Source organism: Otolemur garnettii, unplaced genomic scaffold (assembly GCF_000181295.1).
Source record: "Otolemur garnettii isolate 467f Iridium unplaced genomic scaffold, OtoGar3 scaffold00008, whole genome shotgun sequence".
NCBI lineage: Eukaryota > Metazoa > Chordata > Mammalia > Primates > Galagidae > Otolemur > Otolemur garnettii.
In genome coordinates this window covers 15627163-15651177 of record NW_003852403.1, presented here as the reverse complement: position 1 = coordinate 15651177, position 24015 = coordinate 15627163, and the positions used below count along the sequence as shown (strand labels likewise).

The 24015-nt window shown below is 49.9% G+C and overlaps 1 protein-coding gene across 3 annotated transcripts in view; it reads left to right on the top strand.

The window, feature by feature from the left end:
* The first annotated feature begins 15012 nt into the window (after window positions 1-15012).
* COL13A1 (collagen type XIII alpha 1 chain) overlaps window positions 15013-24015 on the top strand; it is a 153321-nt gene continuing 144318 nt past the window's right edge. For all 3 annotated transcript variants that reach the window (XM_012801319.1, XM_012801318.1, XM_023509630.1), the window contains exon 1: window positions 15013-15841. In XM_012801319.1, coding sequence (XP_012656773.1) covers window positions 15548-15841 — 294 coding nt within the window. In that variant the 5' untranslated portion in view covers window positions 15013-15547. The remainder of the gene's footprint in view (window positions 15842-24015) is intronic.

Genomic DNA, 24015 nt, shown 5'->3' with positions numbered 1-24015 from the left:
ATAGGAAACATGTGTTTTCCGATGGTTTTAGGTGACCCCTGTGAAAGGGTCATTTGACCCCTAAAGAGGTTGCCCACCCACGTGTTGAGAACTGCTGAATTTTAGACTATGCTTCCCTCCTGCTACCATCATCACCTCTTTTGGAAACAGGCTCATTCCTCCTTCTCATCTCAAATCCTTTGTGCTCAAAAACTAACCCATTCCTATTTGGAAATTGTAACAGTCACAGTTGTCATCCAGTATAATCCAATTTGGCCAATTTATGACAAATAGTTTATATCTGCAATATTTGCCAGAAGTTTCTTGTGTAGTAGGCTGGTTCAGAAACTACCCTGGTGCCATGAGACATATAATTATTGGCTTTGCTTTGAGCTTGCCAGACTGGCTCAAAGAAAGGAGAGTCCTGGCCAAAAAGCAAGAACTTAATTAAGGGTAAGGGCCATGATGTGACCAAGAAGGTTCACCCCTTGAGTATGATATTTCACAGCCCCCTTTGAGTTGTAGAGGCAGAAACCCAACAATGGGAACACAGCCTAAGGAAGGCAGCGGGAAGGATAGACATGTGGCCTTGAATCATTCTGTGTCTCAGCTCCCACTGTATCCTCCACTCTCTCCCACTGTGAAGTGCTTTCACCACCCCAGGCGCCCTGTGGTCTCTAGCCAAAGAGAGGGGAGCTTGAGGAGCTAAAGGACTCGCCCTCTAGGAGCCCTGCCAGCCCCGTTTCCCCGCACCCCTCTCCCCCATCAAAACGCAGGGCTCCAACCTAGCTCTTGCTTGCCTTTTCTTCTCTCCGTCTGCATAATAGCTTGTCTCTTTCACATCCTCCCTCCCCCAACTCTGAACTCTTGAAAAGCAGAGGCTGCAACTAACTCACATCAGTGCTTACGGAGGGCCCAACCAAAGCTGGGCCTGGCTGGAGAAGATGCTCAAACATCTGCTAAATTGGACACAATCAAAGCTCCATGGTGAGAGGGTTGACACATAGTCCCTGAAGTTATGGGATTTTCTTGAATTCTGTAAGAAGAATGTCTCTACTTAGTTAACTTGGCTAGCTGGGACAGGCGGGCAGAGCAAATAGTTCGCGGAATGAAAAATACATAGCAAAGCCTTTCAGATTATTTAGCCATTTGAGGAAAGGCCTGGGTGGGAACGTCAGCAAAGACATTCGCGTTCTCTTGGGAAACATTTCCAACAGTCAGGGATAATTTCCCCAGGGAGTGACCCATTTATAGTTTCCCTTACTCTCATGATGCCTTCACAAGTGGGGAGCTTGCTGCCTTTCTTTTCTGCCTTTGGAGCACCCCTTTCTGCAGCATTTCACAGTAATGACTGGCTCAGGAGGTCACCTGACAGTATGATTTTGACACATTATAGACAATTGTTATTTCTTCTTAACAAGCCCCATGTTTTAACATCCCTAAGCAGAGGCATTTGGCAGAGAAACTGATTCTATGTTGTAAGTCTGGGCTCAGCAGGAGACAAATCAGAAGCTTTTAGCCCAGGCCAGATAGGGGTGGAGGTTAGTCAAACACCCACTCCACTAGTTAGGACTCTTTGGGCTGCCAGTGACCAAAACCTAAATCATCATGCTTGAGCAAAACCAGAATTCATTGGAACGTATTGCCACGACGTCCAAGATAGTCCTGGCTTCAGGTGCAGCTTGTTCTAGGGTTCCAAATTGTCACAAGGAGCAGTCTTGGTTTATTTCTCAGCCCGGCTGTCTTCTGGTGTCTTCATTTTCAGGCTCTGAGCTGGGGGGACATTATTGTCAGCACCTCCAGGCTATACCCTGCCAGGGTCAGGTTCAGCCACCAGTTTTGGGGTCTGATTTTCTATTACCTATAACTCAAAGCATTCTGAATCACTCAGAACACTTGTGAACTGCTTCTAAGTCCAGGCAGTCTACAGAAGTGGCCATGTGCAGGACCGTTTGCCCCAGGTGTCACAGTAGATGAGAGATGGAGCACTATTCCCCTCAGAGTGCCTGGGAGAGCTGCCGGGGCAGGAGAAGTAGACTTTGCTCGAGAGCATCTGGAAGGATGCTTGACACACAAAGCCTGGCTAGAGGGTTAGAATTCCTCTGCTGGGCAGTTGCAGCCTGCATCGCCAGGCGCCCTATGGATGAAACGTCTGGAAAGGGCAGCACTTAGTGGAGTGCATGCCTTCTGAGTTTCTGGATCTCGTGGTCACCTATGAGAGGGCACGGAATCAGACATATGCAGCTGGGCCTGAGAGACCAGACAGGGCCTGGGGGCTTCTCATCACAAGTCTGCTTCTGCCCTTGCTGCCTCCCACAGGGCCAGCTTGAATCTCCATATAGGAGGTGCTGGGACACACAACACTCCACCCACATTCCTTGTGGGGCAGCATGACAGCTGCTGATGGCCCACACTCAGCTGAAGGGATTGATTTCAGCTAACACCAGGCTGCACCCTGGGGGATCTGGGGGAGCCTGTCTCCTAGGACCGGAGCTGGCATGCAGGTGCAGAAAGCAGCCTCCTTTCCTCAAGTCAAGGCAGCTCTGAAGGGCATCCCAGCTCTAAACTCCCCTTGGTGTTGGCTTAGACTTCTCTTACTACTGCACTGCAATTAAATTTGTCCCCAATCTACCTCCTGCATGCAAATCTAGCTCACAGAGAACTCATACTGGACGCAGATGTGGCAGGCGGTGCCTGTGTGGCATGATATTAATGGTATTAGAGGCCTGATCCCAATTATATCTATCCCTGGATTGATGGCAATAGTGCCAAGGGAGGAAATGTAGCTCAGCAGCATGGACATCTTGTCTGTGTGCTATTTAAAATTAAAAGAAATGTTTTACATTAGAACAATATATGTTCATTGTAAAAAAAAAAAAAAATCTGGAAAAATCCCAATAGCCAAGTAAATTAATCAACCAATTTAAATTCTCTGCCTCCTTCTATGAAAAACAATGATGGTTTTGTGTGATTTGAATTTGAAAATAAGTATTGAGTCCTTTCTATGTCCTAGCCCCTTCCTGCTCCCAACAATCCACAGGGTAGGTCTCCCTATCTCTGTTTTGCTGATGAAACAAAACAGAGGGAGACCCAGATATGTGGTTAAGCAGAGGGCAAAGAGCAGAGGGGCAACATGGTCTGTGTCTTCTGACTCCAGATGCAGAGATTTCCTGGGCACATCCCAGACTGGCAAGTTGGTGTCAGAGTTTCCTTGCATGTTGTTTAATGGGACAGAGGGGGTCGTATGGAAGAAAGTTCTTACGGCAGGAAACTGAACTCTTCCCTTCAGTCCTGCTTTGCCATTTTCCTGCTCCAGTGGGGCCTGTGGAGAGCAGCCATGGGTAAGGTGACCAGATTTTAACATTGGTAAAGCAGGACACCCTTGAGGCGGGGAGGGCGGGGCCTGGGGGGCAGGGCCTGACAACAATGCAAACTTTGATAAGCAGTTCTCAACAATTATTTGTTATTATTAAAGTTTAACATTATAAAATTAAAAAAAATAATATAAAACTCATATCCTGGTGAAATAGCTACATGGCAGCCGAAAACCATATATTCCCTTCCTGTTCTCCCGAGTTCCCGAGCTTGTCGTGCATTCTTTCCAAAAATCGGACTTTTTAAAAATGCCATGGAACACAGGACAAATTGTTAAAAATCAGGACTGTTCCGCCAAAAGTGGGACGTCTGGTCACCTTACTCTGGGGGTGGGGGGCTACTTGTTTGTTCCAGTTTGGCTCCTTCTGAGCTAATTGTCGTTGCCTAGAAGCAAGGGAGGGAGCAGTCTCCTTCTGATACTGATTCCACCTGGGCGACCTTGCCCAGGAGGGGAGTAGGGAGTTTACATTAGCCTTTTCATTTCCAAATGAAGTTACATTAACCTCTTCATTCCCAAATGGAGTTACATTAACCTTTTCAGCAGCTGAAACCATATATTCCCTTCCTGTTCTCCCACTGTTCCCTAGCTTGTCGTGCATTCTTTCCAAAAATCAGGACTTTTTTAAAACACCGTGAGACGCAGGACAATTTGTTAAAAATTAGGACTATCCGGCCAAAAGCCAGAGGTCTGGTCCCCTTAGCCATGGGCTCTGTGCACACCCTAAGGCAAACTTAGAGGATAATCGGAAAGGGTTAGCAGGTGCATTGTCTCTGGATGCCTGCAGGGGGCACAGCTGAGAAGAAAAACTAAAAGTGGGAGCTTGGACGCCCCCTCCCCTGCCCTCTCCCTACAAGGAAAGACAATATTCCCACAGTAAATTCCCTCACCTCCCCGTAGGCCTCCCAGGGGCACTGGTGAGGGGCTCCTGGTGTTGCCGGACAGGGTGGAGCCCAGAGCTGGAACCTGGTGCCTCTGCGTAAAAAGGCTTAATTTATCTTTCGTAATTCCCTTTGGCTGAGGGAGACGACAGGAGAATGTTTTACTTTCTTTCTTTCTTTTTTTTTTTTAAAGAAAACTTTCCATTGTGGAAATGGCATGTGTTTATTTTTAAAAATCCAGCCACAGGGATATATAACTTCTGGAGGAGGGAGACGGCTCAGGGGCCAACACTGACCCTCTTTGCTGTTAAAGTCAGCTCTGGGTTTCGTTAGCCATTTGGTTCTTCCCTCCCAGGCCTCTCTCCATTTAGCAGAACAGAAATCTTACTCATGGTGTAGAAGAGGAATGACAAAGAAGAGGGCTGAGGTTATTGTAAAATACTGTTACAGTCTCTGTGGCTGACATTTATGGAGTGTCGCTCGGTCCCAGGCACTGGGCTGGGCCCACTCTCCTGGTAACCCTGGGAAAGAGCTGTTATTACCAGCACTTTACAGGGGAGAGAAACCAGTCTCAGAGAAGTAACAACCAGCTAAGAATTGCACACAGGTTTTCCTGAGCCCAAAGCCATAACTAAAGTCTTCTGCTGTGGCAGAAGTTTGGGCCTCTGTGATCACTGCTATGGGCAGGAGCCTCTGCTTGGGAGAAGGGACGGAACTCCAAGGAAGAGGCTGAGGCCCACCCAGTACCCCTGCTCTCCTGAACAGTGCTCTTCCCCATGTAGGGGCAGCCAGGACCAGTCAGCTTCCCAAAGCAGGTATCTTCTTCCTAACGCAGGTATCTTTTTTCATGGGACCCATGGAAATTCATTTTCTCCCTCTTGGCCTCAGGCCTCCCTCAGGAGAATGCTGCCTGGGGTAGAAAGGAGCCAAAGAGGAGACACTGAGGAAAGAGCTGGATCAGAAGCCTTGCTGCAGGGTGAGCAGAGCAGATCTCCCTAGCTGTGATGAGTTACGGGTGGGTTCCAGAGCCCAGGACCACATTGCTTCCTACCCTTCTCTCCTGTCAGTGTGATCTGCCATGGGGTCCATAACCTCTCTGAACCTGGATTCCTCATCTGTTAAATGGGAGACTAGGAGCACCTACTGTTGTGAGGATTTGTCTTGCAAGATGATGTATAGGAAGCATATACAACAGTGCCTGGCACGTAGTAATGCCTTTCCATTTTTATTTTCATCCCTGCCATGATTGCTGTAAGGATTTGTCTCAAGTGATCATCTTTACACTTCCATGGTCACTTACTGCTCAGGATCAGTCTAGAAGTAAGTGACACAGACCCATGTTAACTATCTTAAGAAAAAAAAAGATGGGAGGATGGGTTATGGCTCAGATATACAAACTGGAAAGGGTAATGCCATCCTCAGGATGACTATGCCCAGGGGATACAAATGCCCAGCACCAACAGGCAACTTTCTTTTTCTCTATCTCTCATCTCTGCTTCTTTCCATTGTTCATTTTATTCTCTTCAATAGACAAACTCCTACCCATGTGAGCTTTGCAGATTTATATGTGGCTGCCCAGTAACCCCAAAACAAAAGAATTTCCATTTCCCAAGTTCTGGCCGAAAAGTCCTAATGAAAGTCCCTGATTGATATAGTTTGGTCACCCTTTGGGCCAATCACAGTGGCTAGAAACATTTGGTTCTGTGATTGGCCCAGCTTGGTCATGCACCTAGCAAAAACATGGCAATGGGGAAACTTGATGAATAGGTGGGTATTTTAGTTTGTGTCCACATCAGCCCCATCACCACCACCACCACCATTACTACCACCATCACTGAAATTGCCCTCACCATCACCACTATCACTACCACCACTACCGTCACCATCAACATCACAATCACCACAACCACCGCCATCACCATCACTCTTTCCTAAGAACTACAATGTGCCGAGCCCTGAACTTCACATTTAAAACTATCACATATTTTAGTTTGATGACACCTCCAGCTCTGAAGGAATTTACTGTCTCTGGGAAACAAGAAAGTTTACTAATTCAAAGAGCTAAACTCCTAACTCTTGCCTATAAGATGGGAGCAAAAAGGAAAGCTCTCGGGATTGTGTCTGGCACCTCTGTAGCACTAGCCCAAAGCCCAAGGCAGGCCCAATGTCCTTGGGAACCAACCAAAGGCTATGCTCTGATAGGCCAGGCCATTTGATAAACAGCTGCCAGTGCCCAGCCCAGAGTAGGAGCTATTCCTTCATATTTGTAAAGTTCCCACACCATCCACTTCCCTGTGCCCTGCCAGAGCCCCCAGCACATCTGCCCCCCACCACTGGGGGCTGAGACTTGCTTTTGGCTCCATGCCTGCTCCATCTTCTGAGCAAACATTTGTTTCCAGATGTTGTCCCAGAGCCTTATAAAGTCTAGGAAAGGCCTGGGTTAATATATATCTACACAGACCTGCTTGTCAGTGGCAAACTAATGTCAGGAATGGATCACTCAAGGAAAGCAAGATTCCTCATTTCCTGATGGGGGTGGGGTATATAGGGAAGGCAAATAAGGTATCCCCCTCCCCATTTCAGAAATGACCTTAACAAAGCAGCAGCCTTTAGGAAGAAGACAAAGAAAAAATGGCCTTCGTAATAAGATTTATAGGAACAAATGTTCCAAGTGGCTCTGCCTTCACCCTGCTATAAGTAAGAAACTAGAGGAAGCAAAGCTCAGTCAGGAGGGCAAAGCTTTCTGTGGATTTGTTGGCCATTGGCCACTGTCCAGACATTAGGCTGATCTTGAACCTGGGGGCTATGTGATGCCTGGCAGAGAAGAGACTCCTCCTGGGAGTCTCTGCCACTAGTAAGTGGGATGACCTCAGACCACACCCTGACCTCTTTGTGCTCAGTTTCTGCTGGTATCACATACCAGTACAGACTTGGAGGGTTTATAAAGGTCCTCTGGGGTAGGGATGGGGTTCTCCACACTTCAAATCAGGAGAACAGCTCCTCTGATGAGATCTAAATACTGAATCCCACAGTTAAAACCAAGAGTTTCACAGTGGTGGGGGTGGACAGAGGCCAGAGATCATGACAGTGAGCAGAGACACAATGCCACAATGTGCATATCCCAAATCCTGGTAAACAGGGATCTACTTCAGTAAGCTAATTGGGTTCTTCGTTATCTACCTGCTGTCATCCAAAAACATGTCTCTGAGTCTGAAGGCCCTAGACATCTGCCTGCTTGTTTGACCCTCAGCTCATGGTGCTTGGCACTATTGTTCTTGCCCTTACACACATAAGTCTCCACAGAACCCTCTCAGGACTGTGGGCTCTGTGAGTACCTGACTCTGTGTTTTGCTTCTACAAGGAGCTCAGTAATAGGTGGGACTGACTGATAGATCAATGACCTAGACCACAAAAATGGAGAAGCAGTGGCTTTTCTTTTTCTTTCTTTTTTTGGAGACAGAGTCTCACTATGTCACCCTCAGTAGAGTGCTGTGGCATCACACTCACAGTAATCTCAAACTCTTGGGCTTAAATGATTCTCTTGCCTAACCCTCCCAAGTAGCTGGGACTACAGGCACCTGCCACAGTGCCCAACTATTTTTGTTGTTGTTGTAGTTGTCATTGTTTAGCAGGCCCAGGTGAGTTTGAACCACCCTGGTGTATGTGGCCAGCACCCTAACCACTGAGCTATGGGCACTGAGCCAAGAAGTGGCCTTTCTCTCAGCTGCAGAAGCATAGGGATTGAAAGAATATAAGAACCCATGTTTGATCTTTGTTCTGGATATGCCCAGTCTCTGCTTTATAATAATTGCAATGCAGATTCCCATGGACTGAGTGCTGACTCAGCACTTTGCACACATTATTGTATCCGATCCTCACAAAAAATCTAGGATATAATGATTGCTCTCCTATTAGCTCAGATTTATAAAACAAGTTCAGAGAAGCTACATAATGTATCCAAGGTCACATAGGTAGTAAACAGCAGAGCCAGAATCTGAAATCACTCAGACCAGCATCCAAGTAAATAGAAAATTAGTTCCAGGGCCGTCCATGCCTGACCTTGCAATAAGGTCAGGTAGGAAACTCCAACTGAATTATTCTCAAACCACCTGAGTCCAGAGGGCCTGATGTGGGCTGTTCAGGGCTTCCAACCGCTCCTGGAAGAGGCCAACAGAGAGAGTTGGTCTAGAAAGGGTCAGAGCATTAGAATTGACAGTTGGGCAGGACTTTGCTAACCACAGCATCCCCAAACCCACTTTTTAGGCTCAAGTGATTCTCCAGAGATGTCCACTAGTCTTCCCAACCAAGCATTAATACTTTGCCGGGGTAAACACTTGCATTTGTGGATCATACACCCTGGTATTCATGACCCTGGGTAGTTCCCTCCCACATGATTTTGGGCATGGCCATTTCACTTATTTTGGCCAATAGGACATTTGCAAGTATTATACAAACAGAGACATGATAAACATTTTGGAAGTCTCCCGTTGAAAATCAGTCCTCACACTCTAAGTAAGTATAGGATAGAATACAGTCACACCACTTAGAGCAGAAGAACCACTTAGCTGAACCCTATCAATTCACAGAATCGTAAAAAGTAATAAATCATTGTTTAAGCCACTAAGTTTTGGAGCAGTGTGTTATATAGACATATATGACTGAAATACTGTCTCTGGTTACTGCTGCTATCATTCCTAGATATGGTCAGGCCTGATTATTCAGCATGTACATGTTCTTGTATTCTAGACTGAAGCAGATTATACACATATAGGTCAGCATACATCCCTTTCTCAGTACATGTATTGCTACACCCTGTCCTCTCCCCGCACATACCATACACACACATACCACACACACACACAGAGCTAGCCACTTGGACCTTGAAGCAGCCTTGGTCACCCAGAGCTTTTGTATTCCCTTGCATGTGCCTGCTTATATGCACATGAGGAAATGTGCGTGAACTTGTATTGCAAAACAAGGAACAGATAAAGGCAAGCACAGATTGTGAGACTCTAAATTGGTGGCAGCTGGGGGGAGGAATGTCACCCCACACACATGCACATAGTCACTCATAGCCTGGAACCATAAGCACCCAAAGTCCTCCAACCCCCTCAGCCTGCTGAAAAGGGTCCCCCCCAGGTGTTTTTAGCAGCACAGCCTCTACACTTGGCCCTGCTCTTAACTTAATTAGAAAATTTGTTTTGGCCCCAGTTAATAAGCTTCCCAGGGCCTCCAGGGCAGCCTGGCCCTCCCCCATACATCTGCATCCCCTGCAGCTCAACCCCCATCCTCTGCTCTGCAGGGTCACAGCCAATGACCTGATTGGCATGGCTGTGTGGGAAGGAAGGGACAAGTAGGGAAAAGGCATTTCCAAATGTCTGATCAGCAGCTCCAACTGGAAGCTTTAGGCTGGCCTTTGAAGTCCCAAAGTCCTCTTACCAGTGACAATCCCTGATGCTGTTCCCCAAACTGGGACAAACATTTAATTTTATATCCTGTAAAAAGGCAAATTCAGGAGCCTGACTGCCAGAGAATGCCTGCCTTGTTCATCTAGCTCTATTCCAAGATTGGTCTTGGTTCATGCTCTTTGGGATCCACATCTGGCACAGATCAATAACTCCAGCATCCTGGCTGCTTATCATGCTGTTTCCTGCCCACCTCTCAGCCTTTTCCCTCTGGACTTCATGTTTCAGCCATGGTAAACCACTCAGCTTCCCCAAAGCACCATGTACTTTCTCACCTCCAGGCCTCCCTACATCCCTTCACTGGTCTCCCTGCTCATCCTTCAGGTCCAATATCCAAGCCTAGTTCAGGCTCCCCTTCTGTGCTCCCCAAGCACCCACTATCTCCTGCATTGCAGTGGTTACCAGTACTGGCCTCCACCACCAGCTTGTCACCTTCACAGCTGTGTCCCCAACACCAGCACAGAGCTTGGTATGAGAAGGTGTTTTAAAAATATTTGCTTAATAGACAGATTTTTGAGCTGAGAAGGTCCTTATTCATCCCCCTTTTCCTTTTTCTCCCTTACCCATTAATATCTACATGTTACCTAAGAGGAAGTAGCCATAGGTCAAATAATATAGGTAGGAGAGCCCAAACTGGACCCCACCCCTCGTTCATCCTTCACACACCATTCATTCACACCACTATCCCTTGGGCATCTACATTATGCTGAGTGCTGAGTACCATTGTCCCTGCTCCCTAAGAACTCAAGCCTAGGAAGGAACAGACACAGGCCATAGTTAGGATATGACTTAAGCTATAAAAGATAGACTCACAATAACAGTGGCTCAGATGAACTAGGTTATTTCTCAGTTACAGGAAAGTCTAGGCATGTTTGGCAACCCCACAAAGCCACCAGGGGTCCAGATCTCTTCGGTCTTGTTGACCACTGCACATAGGAATCAGAAACAAAGCCAGGAATCTGGGCATCATGGTAGGGAACGTAATCCCTGGAGAGAAAAAAGAAATAGGGAGTCTAGAGTGGCTGGGGGTGGGGGGAGGAGGTTCCAGCAGGCCCCCGGTCAGGACCACCAGGAAGCCACTGAAGGTATGGGTGAGACTTGTGGGAGATATGAGCTGTGGGTTTGCATTAGAGAGTCTAGAGAGTCATCAGCAAACAGGTCGAAACTGGAGCCCAGGATGAACAGGCTTTCCCAGGGCACATGTTCAGTGCAGGGACTCTGCCCTGGATGTATTCCCAGACCACTGGAGAGCTTTTACAAGTAGAATGGGAACTGGCCTCCCTGCCATCCCCTCCCACCAGCCACAAAGAGATTCTGACTCAGTGAGGTGAGGCCCTCTATGTGACTCTAGGTTATTACACTTGCAAGAAAAGACACCCAACTCAAACTGGCTTGAGCAAAAATGACTCCTGTAACTGGAAAGCTTAGGCACAGATGAGCTGCTGGTACAGTCTGATTGAAGGGTTTAAATAATGTCTTCAGGACTCTCACTCTTCACCCCTCTTTGCCTCCATGTTGACTTCATTCTCAAGAACAATATTTATTTATTTATTTGTAGAGACAGAGTCTCACTTTATTGCCCTCAGTAGAGTGCCGTGGCATCATACAGCTCACAGCAACCTCCAACTCCTGGGCTTAGGCGATTCTCCTGCCTCAGCCTCCCGAGTAGCTGGGACCACAGGCACCCACTACAACGCCCAGCCTTTTTTTTTTTGTTGTTGTTGTTGCATTGGCTGGAGCCGGGCTTGAACCTGCCACCCTTGGTATATAGGGCTGGCGCCCTACCCACTGAGCCACAGGCACCGACATGAACAATCTTTATTTACCAACAGTGGCAAGGCACCCCCTACGGCTTCCAGAAAGCCTTTCCCAAAGAAATCACTGCCTCCCCTCCCCTAATACACATTCCACCCTGACACTCATGGTCCTGAAAAGGGCTCCCTGACTACTTTAATGCAGCCAGGGGAGGGGAAAGAGGCTAAGCAGATAGGTTGACTCATACTGGCACCAGAGCCACACGGACTGAGAGGAAGGTTCCTCAAAGGAAACTGAATCACAGTGACTAGGAGAAGGGGAAATAGCTAAGAGATTCTGGGACTCTGGGGTTCTCCCTGAGGGTTATCTGCCCTGCTCAGGACAGATAAAACAAAAGGTGTCTGCTCTCCTGCACAGGTGACCTGACACATGACCAGGTTGTAAGCCATGGGCAGAAGAGCTGAGCAGAGGGCCTGTGGCAGTCCTGAGGAGGTCTGGCTTTCACTTTTGATGTGGGGCGTGGAGGAGGAGTCTTCGGAAAAGAATAGAAAATAGGCGAGAGGGACAGTGGAGACCTCACAGAAGCCTCTTGGAGCCAGGACGGCACTGCTTTCAGGAAGGAGTTTGATGTTGTCAAGGCCACAGTGAAAGGAAGAGAAATGGGGTTCACTCAGTAAGACTGGGCTTGGTGTGAATGGCAGGGTTTCAAGCTGCAGAAAACCTGAAAGTGAAAAGTGACCAACTCAGCAGAGGGGCCAGTAGGAGCGAAAAGGCAGAAAAACACAGAAAAGATGGAGACTTATATAGACTGTATGCCTGGGGTATTTTTTCTTGGAAAGTCCTTCTTTATCTAGGAGTATAAGCATAACCACAGACCAAAATCAGATTCTTTGGGCTCACATTGAAGACCCTCTATCTTCTTGCTGCAAACAAGAAATTTTATTTCCTAAGGACACTTTCTGGGCCTCTAGGTTCTCACCTCCTTCCTGGGAAGCCTGGAAGCACTTCTTGTGGCCTTTACACCAGTCTGTGGGTTTCACCATAGTGCCTTTTTGTGGCAGTTGTATGTGAACGTGTCTTATCTTCCCTACTGGACTTTGAGCTCCTGGAAGGCAAGGTCTTTTCACTTCATAGTCCCTAGGTCCTATACCCTACCTCTGAAGAAAGAGGAGTTCAAGATAAGCCTAGTTATGCTGTTAACATTTGTCTGGGACGAACAATGCTTAACTTGAAGGGAAAATCTCCCAGGGTAAGAATTTCAAACAGTACAGGGAGAAACAGAGGGATATCTGAGAATGGAGCCCCTCAGTTCAGGCTAAGGCCCACTTCCCACCAACTGCTATCCTCAGCTACGGTATCAGTTGTGGAAAGACAGTGGTTAACTGAGATCCATCTGCTGTCTTTGAGATGGAAACCTCTTCCTGTTTCACAACTGGGACCCCAGAGCTGGGTCTTAGCTGGCCCTAGTGGCCATGAATTTCTAAAAAAGGAAGCAGCTACCATTTGAGTGCCTACTATGTGCCAGGTACTGTGCTCAGTGCTTTACATGCAAACATGATTAAATCCTCCCTAACAGATGGGTACTTTTAATATATGCTCATTTTATAAACGAGAAAACTGAAGCTCAGAGATGTTAAGTAACTCCTACATTGACGGAGGTAGGATCTATGCCTGGGTTTCTGTGATTTCTGCATCCCCCTGGAAGTTCCAGAGTTTGGGCATGTTTCTGATGCTGGGGTTGGGTTAGGCTAGCAGGACACCTTCCTCCTTCAGTTCATGATTACAAGGATGCTTCAGTCTCAAACTGTTTAGGTTTCATTCCCTTAGCATTCCTGAAGGCCTCTAACGTCCTGAAAGGGGAAAGATCAGCTTGCAGCATAAAGAAGGAATGAAACTAACGCTCCACTTCAGTTCCTTCGTTCAGACTAGCCTGGGAGGGGAGAGGGAGAACCCCAGAGTCCCAGAATCTCCCGGCCTGTGCCTCCGGGTGCAGAAACCCTCCAGCGCCCTCTGGTGGCCTTCAATATCACTGTGTTCTCTCAAGGATTACTCCGCACAGTGTACAGGGACATCGCGTTACCGGCATGGAGAAACAGAGGCTCGCTTACCCAACGTGGCACGGGAAATCCAGAAGCTGGGACAGTAACCCAGAGTTCCTGGCCACAAGGCATTTATGGAGATCACTTTCTATACCTGTCGTCCTTCATAGTGGCCAACCACCCAGCAGTGAATGTTATATTTGATTCTATACGATCTAAGTACTATGTGACAGATTCAATGCATTCTATTAAATGTGCTACATTCTATTAGATGTGTTAATCCTGTAAACTCTATCAGGTCAATATAGGTCAATATATATAATGTGAAGTTTGTACTGGCATGCCCTGTTATTACGAAGTGGAATCCCAACCCCCTGCTGCCCCCCCACAATCCCTGTTGCCCCCCACCTTCACTGCATATTTCAAGGCCAGCCTTCTGCCCCCTGCTTGCTGCTTCTGGGAGACAGGCTTTCTCCAAAATCTCAGTCCCACTACCTCATCTACAGGAAAGTCAAGAGGTGCAAGGATATAAAGTCCTTTGGGATACAAATGTTACTTAAAGCGAGGAAGGTGAGAAGAGAAGAGAGGAAGCTGTAATACAGAATGAGCTTCAGGCCCCCCGCTTTTTATAGTACCATAGAAGAAATGGCAGCAGGAGGGAAGCTGGTTAGCGCTCAGGCAAGATTCCTCAGGAATGGAGTAGGAGTTTGCAAAGGAATTGCTCACCTCTGCGGGCATGAATAGTTGGGCAGGCTGGTCTCCCAGTGGCAGGATGGAGGGAATGGGATTCAGACGCAGGGCCAGCAAGACAGCAGGACTGACCACAGTAGGACTGACCGGTCTCCTGGACATCCTGGGAGAACACTTTCTGTTCGGTTTTTATTCTCCTGTACCTTATTAGTTCTTGGTTCTGGAAGAAAGAAAGAGGGTGTCGGCTCCGCTGCTCCCTGGTGGGCTGATTTTTCGCCCCAGATTAAAGTTGCAGTTGAGGAGGAGCCCCACCATGGGCTCTGGGGGAGCTGCAGGACCTTGGACATACAGAGCCCAGGGCAGAAACTGCTGGGGAGAGAAGGAAGGGTGAAAGGTTGCAGGAATGTGAGGGCTGCTACGGGGATTTGGATTGTCCTGCTCAGGACGTGAAGATCCATCCAGATGCCCTGACAAAACCTCATCTGAGTTCCTGGAGGGTCTCAAAGTCGGCCAACTTGTCAACTATGGCCTTCGCAGGAGAAACGTGCCCTCGGTGTGAATCCGGAGAAAGGGAAAGAAGTGTAGCCCCAGCTCCACTCCACACCCCCTTCCTGCCTATAAATAACCCGGAGTGTCACTTCAAAGAGGACAGGGAGCGCGGGAGAGGGGCTCCGGGGCTCCTGGGCTGGGGCAGTGGGCCTGCACACCACGCCCCCCACCCTGGGCGAGTTTGCATAAATAAACAAATCCAAGCCGTCTGCCCGGCAGGAGGTGGAGGAGGAGTGAGGAGGAGGAGGAGGAGGGAGGGGGGCGGGAGAGATTAGTTTGGGAAGTAGCACGGATTGCTCATCCGATCCGTGCAGCCGCAGCCAGTGTGTCAAGTTACAGAGGCGCCGGAATCGGCCCCAGCGCTCCTCGGCAGCGGCCACGACCCACCTCTGCCCATGGGGCCCTCCATGTGCGCCCCTTCGCCCGGGGACTGAAACTGGCTCGCCCAGGAGAGGCGAGACACCCAGAAGGACTGACAGCCAGGCGACAACTGCTCTGCAGTTACTCGAAGGGAAAGACGGGGCGGAGAGAAGGAAAGCCGACCAGAATCCCCTGACTTTCTTGGACTTGGAACATTCTTCGAAATAACTTTTATCTCACCTTGGTATACCCTAATTACTGCTGGTTGTGTTTTTTTTGGCATTTCCCCTCCTGCTGCTAATTTTCCCTTCCTATTTGCCGGGAGCAAAGGAAAGGGACGTTTCCCAGCGACACAAGCCCTTTCACCCTGCCCCGCAGTTTGGATCGAGCCTTTTAGCAGCGGCTCTCGCCTTTATTTATTCTATTTATTTATTTATTGGTTCTCAAGACGAGGGGATGGCAGCGGAGCGCGCCCACAAAGCGGCAGCCTCGGGTGTCCGCGGCCCTGGGGAGCTGGACGCGCCGGGGACGGTGGCGCTAGCTACGGCGCGGGCGGAGCGCAGCGCGCGGCTGCCGGGCCCGGGGTCGTGCGGGCTGCTGGCTCTGGCCCTCTGCTCGCTGGCACTCAGCCTGCTCTCTCACTTTCGGACCGCGGAACTGCAGGCCCGGGTGCTGCGCCTGGAAGCAGAGTGCGGGGAGCAGCAAATGGAAACGGCTATTTTGGGACGAGTCAACCAACTGCTGGACGAGGTCTGTGCTCTTTGTTGCTGGCTTTTATCCCTCCCCGCGGCGCCCCCTCGCGCAGCCTCCGGACTCATCCCCAACCTGTGCTCGCGGGCCCTAGCTCTCTGAGCCGCGCGGTGCGCTCCAGGCTTACGGGAGTCGTCTGCGGGAGGGGGCGAGGGCACGCGTGGACGCTGCCTGGCCGGGAATTGGATGACCTGGTGGGCATGAAGGTGACCTCGCAGCTCCCGCCGGAGGCTCCCTGGGGGCGTCCAGGGCTGGGAGTGCTGTGGGCGCTCGGGACAAGTGGAGGAACGCAGGGCGCGACGGCGCGCGGAGGCGGGCGAGCTCCACTTCTCCCTCCCGGTGTGAGAACTGTCCCGCGCCCTCACAGCGGGAAGCGTGCCCGCTGCCCAGCCAAGGCTTACTGAGCCCTCGTGGCCCTCCGCCTCCACCCCTTTAGGGTCAGCGCCTGACATTTTTTGCTACATGGAAAGTGGGGGAGCAAAGGAATCCAAGGGTCTGCAGGGACCAGAAGGGACAGTCCTTGCCGGCTGTGTTGCCCTGGTCCCTGTTCATTGCCAGAGGCCGCTGGCAATGGCCTGTGGGTCGCCTGGCTCTGTGGGTCGCCTGGCTCTGCAGTTCTTGAGCACGAATTAGCCTACACCTTCTTGTACCTAACCCTGGTTTCTTAAGCAGGGGCCCCTGGAATGGCCACAACAATTTTTGTCTGTGTATTTTTCTGGGAAAAGGATACTGAGCTTTCTCCTGTTGCCAGAATGTTCTCGATCCCAAGCTGATTAAAAACTACTAGCGTCTCTCTTAGCCATGGCAACCTTGGGAGTACTGGAAGAGACTGCACTCTGCTTTTGCCACTAGAGGAAAGGATGAGCCTGGAGAGGGGGAAGCCTGGTGACTTACAGGAATCTGGGGGATCCAGGACCCAGATGAAGGAGGGCAGGCGGGTGAGGGTTGCAGCACTTTGAGAAGAGGTCCTGGAGCAGGTTGGCTATGCGAGGTTTCCATGGGAAAGAAATGGGAGGTTTCTTACTTAATTGGAGGTGGTATGCAGCAGTGAAGACCAAGGTAGTTCAGTCCAGCAGCGCTGGGTTTTTACCCCCACTCTGCTACTTGGAAGCTGTGCAACCTGGCACAAACACTCCAGCCCGTCTGAGCTTGCAAAATGGTGGTGATGGTGGTAAACATTGGAGCTAGCTCTAACTGTGGTGAGTACTGTGGCCATTTTGGCAGGAGCCACTGGTCTCCTACAGCCAGGCTTCTCCTAGGTGCTTCTGCCAGGCTGAGGATGGCACCTGCCAGAGAAATTCTCCAGGCTGGTCAGGGAGAGGGAGATCACAGGGCCAAGGCAAGAGGGCAGTCACAGGGCAGGTCACTGGTGCTAGTGGTACACCCATGACTGCTACTGTCAGCTCATTCCCACTGCTTGCCAATCCCTAGGGAATCCAGAAGGCTCCACAGCCCCCTGGGCTTGGGGTGAAGCATCTCTGGGCTCAGGGAGCGTGAGTTGTAGCTTTTGCTGGTTGGATGAGAATGCAGATGGAACTGGCTGGGTGGTGAAGAGGGTGTCAGGCCAGTGCGTGGTCCCTCTGATGCTTGAAGGTTTAGCTCAGATCCTTTCTCCACCCTCTGCCCTTCTCAGACCCTCCTCCTCACCAGGGTATGCCCCAGGCCTTACCCAGCTCCTTGCTTCCCCTCTGCTTAAGGAGAGGACTTAAGGGAGGGCCATGCCAAGTCTTGTGCTTTCAGGGCCTTGGGGCTTTTTTTATCTGACATGATCTCCAAACTATAGCTTCATGCTTGCCCCACTTCTAGATTCCTCATCTCCCAGAGCTGAAAGTCACCCCAGAGATCATCTGACGTGTCCCTCATTTTACAAATGGGGAAACTGAGTCCCAGAGAAGGGCGTAGGTTATCTAGAGCCACATGGTCAGATAGAGGACTAGAATTTAAACTTCCTGACATTGTGTACAAGGCTCTTTCCACTGTGTCCTGCCACTTTTTTTTTTTTTTTTTGGTCCATTCTCAGTCATTCATTCAGAAAAAGTTGGCTGAGAGCTAGCTGTGGGTCAGGCATTGTGGGGAACACTTTTGCTCCTAAACTTACAGGACGTAAAGAAGAAAATAGGCAGTGACCATGTCGACTGGAAAAAAAAAAACTACAATAACAAAAGCAGAGGGGCCTGGGGAATGCATTACTTGAAACATAGTCTGATGGTGATGGCAGTTATGGTGGCTTTTCTAGGGAAGGGATTTTCCATTGAAAAGTTAAAGGGTAAATGGGAGTTTGCCACGCAAAGGGGGCCTTGTCCTAAGCGGGTAGAGGGAACAGCTTCTGCGGCCTGAAGACCAGAGGGAGGGGTTTGCCTGGGGGAGCTGAAGTACCTCCCAAACCCTAGAGGACTGGGAGAGTGGGTAGTAGCTTAGTCGAGGAGGAGCCTTAGTGTCAATTAGAGCTACTTAAGGGCAACAGGAGTGACAGAAGGGTTTGGAGGAGGGGAGGGCAGTTACATTCCTAGAATGAGAGCTTAAGGCAGCAAAACAGTGAAGCCAAACAGGAGGCTATTGCAGGCCAGGGTGAACCGTGGGTGGAAATGAGGACAGAGTGGGGGACTGGAAATGGTGGCTGCAGAGAGAAGCCTGGGATCACAGGAGAAGGGGTTGGAGCCAGAAGGGAGGAGCTGTCCCTTAGGTAGAAGAGGTCAGTGGCCAGGTCTGAGGGGCCTGCAGTCTTGGGCTCATGCTGTCCAGTACAGGAACCAGTGGTCATATGCAGTTGTATAGTATGTCATAATAGAATATTTAAACAAGTTAAAATTAAATACAATTTAATTTTGGTTTGTTTGTGGCACCAGCTGCATTTTAAGTGCTCAGTTGACACTGCACGGTATAGAGAAAGTGCCAGTGGATAGTGCTGTTCTAGGAACATCTTCTGAGCCTGCAAAGATGTCCCCAGAGCAACTGGAGGGGACCCACCCTGGGCCTTTCCTTTCCCAGGTGTGTTCTCGCAGGTCTGAGTAAAGGGCCCAGGAGAGGAAGGGGTGAGCCACGGAAATGGGACAGTCAGAAACCCCGGGAGAGGAAAAGTCAGAAAGAAGAGAAAGGGGAAATGGTTTTGTTACAAAACAATCCTAGGAAATGGATATGCAAAGGGTCCCTGCCCTCTAGGGGCACATAGGCCCCTGGTAATCCCAAGACCAGGATTCTAGCTAGTCACTGCCAGTCATGTGTCATTAGGCAAACCACATCACTTCCCTGGACTTCAGGTTCCCTTTTATAAAATCCAGGCCCTGCCTCTTTCTGGGGATTGCGACAAGACCCTCCAGAGATGGCAGATGGGAAGTCTAAAGATGCCACCACCGAAGGCCTTGTGGGGACAATAGGCCGTGCCCAGGGAGGGACCTGGGGCAGGCAGGCCTTAGAGCACAAGGCCTGCCCCTCCCCCCTTCCTGAAGGCTGGAGGAAGGGCATTGGGCAGGGCAGGGCAGCCCCAGGGAGGCATAGAGCCTGTGCAAGGTTTGGGGGAAGGAGCTCAGGGGGCACATGAACATCACCCATCCCAATGGGGAAAGCAGCATGCTGGGGGCAGAGACTGTGTATCTGTGAAGCAGAGGGAGAGGGAGCTGCCAAGGAGGGACCCCGTAAGAGAGAGGGCCTGGGATGAGACCAGCCGGAGGTAGATCTGAGGGGCCAAGCTACTGGGAGGGGGAGTCAGAGCAGGACAGGAGGATGGCAGGGCGGGGAGCTGGCTCCTTAGGGAACCAGGAGTGTGGTTTCCAGACCTCAGGCCCCAACTCTTCCCCCATCAGCGCCCCTCTCCTGGTCTGGGACCCTTAACGAGCACTCCAGCTGCTTGTTATTTGATTTGCTTGCTGTGAAGAAAGAAACTGGAATGTCCCAAATGGAGAAAATCAGATGACACCTAGGACTAGGCAGCTGGCATGCAGTGAAATAGAAGGGGGTGGAATTAAAAGAGCTGAATCCATTTTGTAGACCCAAGGGGGAGTAGACGGGGGTATTGGCAGCCACCTTCAAGGTGAATCTTGGGGGAGGGCAGGCAGACTCCTCATCCCTGATGGTAAAGACAGTGGCAGCTGTAAGGAACATCTTGTGTTTATAGGGGATATGCAAGGGCAGTGCCGTGCGTGTCCCCAGTGTATCTCTTTCCATCCTCACCCCTTCCCTACAGGACTGACACTCTCATTATCCCATTTTTCAGATGACAAGACTGATGCCACTGTACTTCCACCCCACTATCTGTGATTCATTCTTCTGGCTGTTGAGAAATCCCCTGGGAGAAGTGGTTGAAACTTTCAGTCCAAAATGTTAAGGAACCACAAGCAGACACCTTCATCCCTATAAATAATAATCATAATGGAAGGGTCTCATAATTATAGGGGGCCCTTTATCGGGTTCTTTTCAGAGGAGACATATAGGGAAGAGATGAATACAGAGGCTGAAAGATTAGGAATCTGGATGGGGTTCCCTAGGAGTGAATGGTGGGATAAGGAGGGTGATAGGCTCTTAAAGGGGGATGTATGTGTATGGCAGGTGGGCAGCCTGTGGAGACCACAGCTGCCTGGACCTCAGTAAATGGGTAGGTCCTGGATTTTCTCACTGGATTAATCCTAAATCTATTCCTCCTTTCATGAAATGTGTATAGTCCAATCCTCTCTCTCTACAGGTGAGAAAACAGGTCCTAGGGCAGCACAAGCTGGTATCAAGGGACCCAGGGTGGGACCCAGTCCGCAGCAGGTGTCATTCCTTCACATGACACCTTCTCCTACCCCCTTTCTGGTCAATTGACCAGAGCAGCAGTGGCCAACACCTGGCCTTTCAGGAAGCTGCTGCTGCCCAGAGAGGACTGGTGCTTAAGATGAAGAGCTGGTTGATGACTCTTGTTTTTTTGTCTTTTATTATAAAACACAGAGGAATACTCAGCAAAGATTAAGTCAGAGAGAGTTGTGAGAGCCCCACAGCATCTCCAAAGGCCTGAAAACTAGCAGGTAGCTCCAAACCAGGCTGAGAAAGAACCTCATGAAATAGCCAGTCCTTGCAGGAGTATAAAGGGGAAAAAGTGAAAACTTCTGGAACAGTATTCCATCTGCCTTAAGCGTAGTTTTACAATTGGACCCCTCTCAGGATGGTGTCTTTCCGCCTTACTGCTGATCCTTCTAGACTTGCGTCCAGTGCCCTCTGGAAAGCTTCTCAAACCACCCCCACCCAGTGTGGGCTCGCTCTCTGCTCTGACTTCCTGCAGCTCCTTCTGGTTGTGCCAGACATTGAGCTCAGAGAAGGAAAATAGACATAGCATGTGTTGTTGGCTTCCTTGGCCCAAACTATGGGAGACGTTACTAATCACTCAATGTAGTCTCGCCTGGGGAGCCAAGAGAGCCCACAGAATCCTTCTCAACACAGTGCTCTGGTGGCTGCCACTCGTGTTCCGTCAGAGTCAGTGTGCAAGATAAAAATCTATTTGGCATCTGGGGCCCAGCCTCAACCACACCATGCAGTGCGCCTTCCTCTCTTGCCTTTAGATGTCTTGTCTCTCCATTTCATCAGACATGTCCCATTGACAGAGATAGAGACTCATAGCCTGGGTTCCTTACTGAGTCTAGCCTGGGACCTTGCATATAATAGGTAGCCCTCACCAATTAGTTGTTGATTAAAGTTCCCCCTGTTTGAGGCCAGGGACGGTGTCTCAGTCAGCTGTGCCCCCAACGTGCCCAGCCCCAGCCCCAGCTGTAGGTTCAGCATTTGCTCAGGGGGTGTTCTGTGGAAGGAGTGCTACATGTCGACCGAGTCCTCACAAGTCTGGGCTGCAGGCCTGGTCCTGGCTGGGAGAGCGGGGGGTGCTCGATGTGATGCGTTCCCACCTAGATGGAACAGCTGGGGGTACCCATCCCCTCTCTTCCTCTGCTCCCAAGGTCAGGAGCGTCATCTTCACCTGCCCAATCGTCCTGAAATTTTTTTTTGAAGGTGGGCAAAATAGTGAAGCAGGCAAACCCCCAGCATTTGGTGTCACATGGACCTCTGCCACTAACTAGGTGTTGGACCCGAGCATCAGTATTCTGATCTACAAAATGGTAACAACAGAATCCTGCTCTCAGGGTCATCATGGGACTGAATGAAATCATTCTGTTAATGGCAACTGTAGTCATTGCCACCTCGCTCATCACTGGAGGAGATGAGGTGGGGGTGCGCTGTGTCTACAACTTTTATTGACAGGTAATATTTATTGAGCACTTACTGTGTGCCAAGTACGGGTCAAAAGGCGTACATGTATTGATTCGCTAAATCCTCACAATAATCCGATGAAGCGGTTAATGTTTTTACTAGTCCTTTCCCACAGAAAAGAAAATAGAGGGTTAGAGAGGTTAAGTAACTCTCAACACAGCAAGTGGGTAGCAGAGCCAGGCCTTAAACCCAGGCCGTGTGGCTCCAGAACTGGCGTCCTCAGGATACACCTGTCTCCATTGTCTCTGTGAAGTGCCAAACCCCTCTGACTTGGGTGAGGCTGGTCAAACCAGCCGGGACTGGGGACCTGATTGGTTCAGTTTGGCTTCCAGACATGGCATTTACTGAACTGACTTGGCATTAGGCCCATGTTGCCATCTTTGTTATAAAAATGACACTGAGGGTGTTGCTAATTACATCAGGCCTTAGAGATGAGAACCCTTAGGGGAGTCCCTGTCCAGTCTTGGCTTCTAGGATTCTTGGGCTTCACAGGAGGGATGGTTTGTTCTTGCCGCTGGGACTCTGAACTGGCTGCTAGGAAGTGTAGCAACAAATCTGGGACTCAGCCAGTGGCAGAAGATTTTGTACAATTCTTGATTCCAGGTCTATTTGGTCAGGCTGCTTCTTACTATCATCTTCTAACATACTGTGTACTGTCTGTCTGTCTGTCTATATCAGCTGCTGGAATGCCCCCTTTTAGGATTAACAGGATGAGGTGAAAGTTCTGAAGGAACTGAACATTTTTAAGCTACTGACTCTTCTTCTCATCTTATGACAGAAGATGCAGAAGGTGACAGGCTGGCTGCATTACAATCATCTGGGGGAGCTTTCACACACACCAAGGCTGGCCTCCTTCCCCATAGCTGGATGTGGGTCCCTGTGGGTAGGGTCTGGCAGGGGTTGGCAAGCCCCACAGTGACTGGCTGGGCTGGCAGGCCCTGAGAAAGAGCGAGTTTACATGTGCCCAGTGCCTGGAGCTTGCTGTATAATGAAATGCAGGCCCCCTTTCCTGGGACTCCACCAGTGCTGAAGGATGGGGGCAAGGGGAGGGTCACAGTGAGATGTCATAAAAGTCCCACTGTGCACTAAGCAGTCTGAAAAGCTGGGAGGTTTAAAGAAGGGCAAGCAGTGAGGTTTTCTCTGTTGTTGATTTTCAAAAAAGCAAGATCAACTGAGGGTTTGCCAACTGTTCTGCAAAATGGTGATGATAGCATCCTCCTCTCAGGGTCATTGTAGGACTAAATGAAATCATTCTGTTAATGGCAACTGTAATCATCGCCACCTCGCTCATCATTGGAGGAGATGAGGTGGGGATGTGCTGTGTCTATGACTTTCATTGACAGGTAAATTTATTGAGCACTTATTATGTGCCAGGTACAGGTCAAAGAGCATTTGATCTGGGAGCGGGTTTCAGAGAAGTCTCAGAAATCCTTCTCCCACCTCTTCTGGCTGGACACTGCCCCTCCCGGAAGCACCTTGTGGAGCAGCAGGCTCCTGCAAGGGAAACTGTGGCCTAGGTCTGGGGTAGAATGGAGTCCTGTCTCTCTGGGGTGGGGAGGGGTGTCATCTGGGCATCAGGCCCAGAAGCACTGTCATGCTGACACCCTCTCCCATCCACATGTCCTGGGTGGAGCCTCCCAGCAGAGATGTTCTCTGTGGCTGAAAGGGCAGGACAGGCTGCTGGCAGTGGGTACTTGCCTGGTCCTTAAAAGAGCAAGGGCTGCTGAACACAAAGGGGGCGGAACTCCGGAACTGCCTGCCTGCAAGGCGTGCATGGCCTTTGAGGGGGACACTGGGTCCCTGTCTCCCTGCCTGGAGGCTATTATGGGCTTTCCTGAAGCCCCACATGGGCTGGGCCTCTGCCTCTTCAGCCCTTTCCCTTTCCTTATCTTTCCTTCCTCTGAGCCCATGCACAGACATTTGGGCATTTCCACCGCCCCACTGCC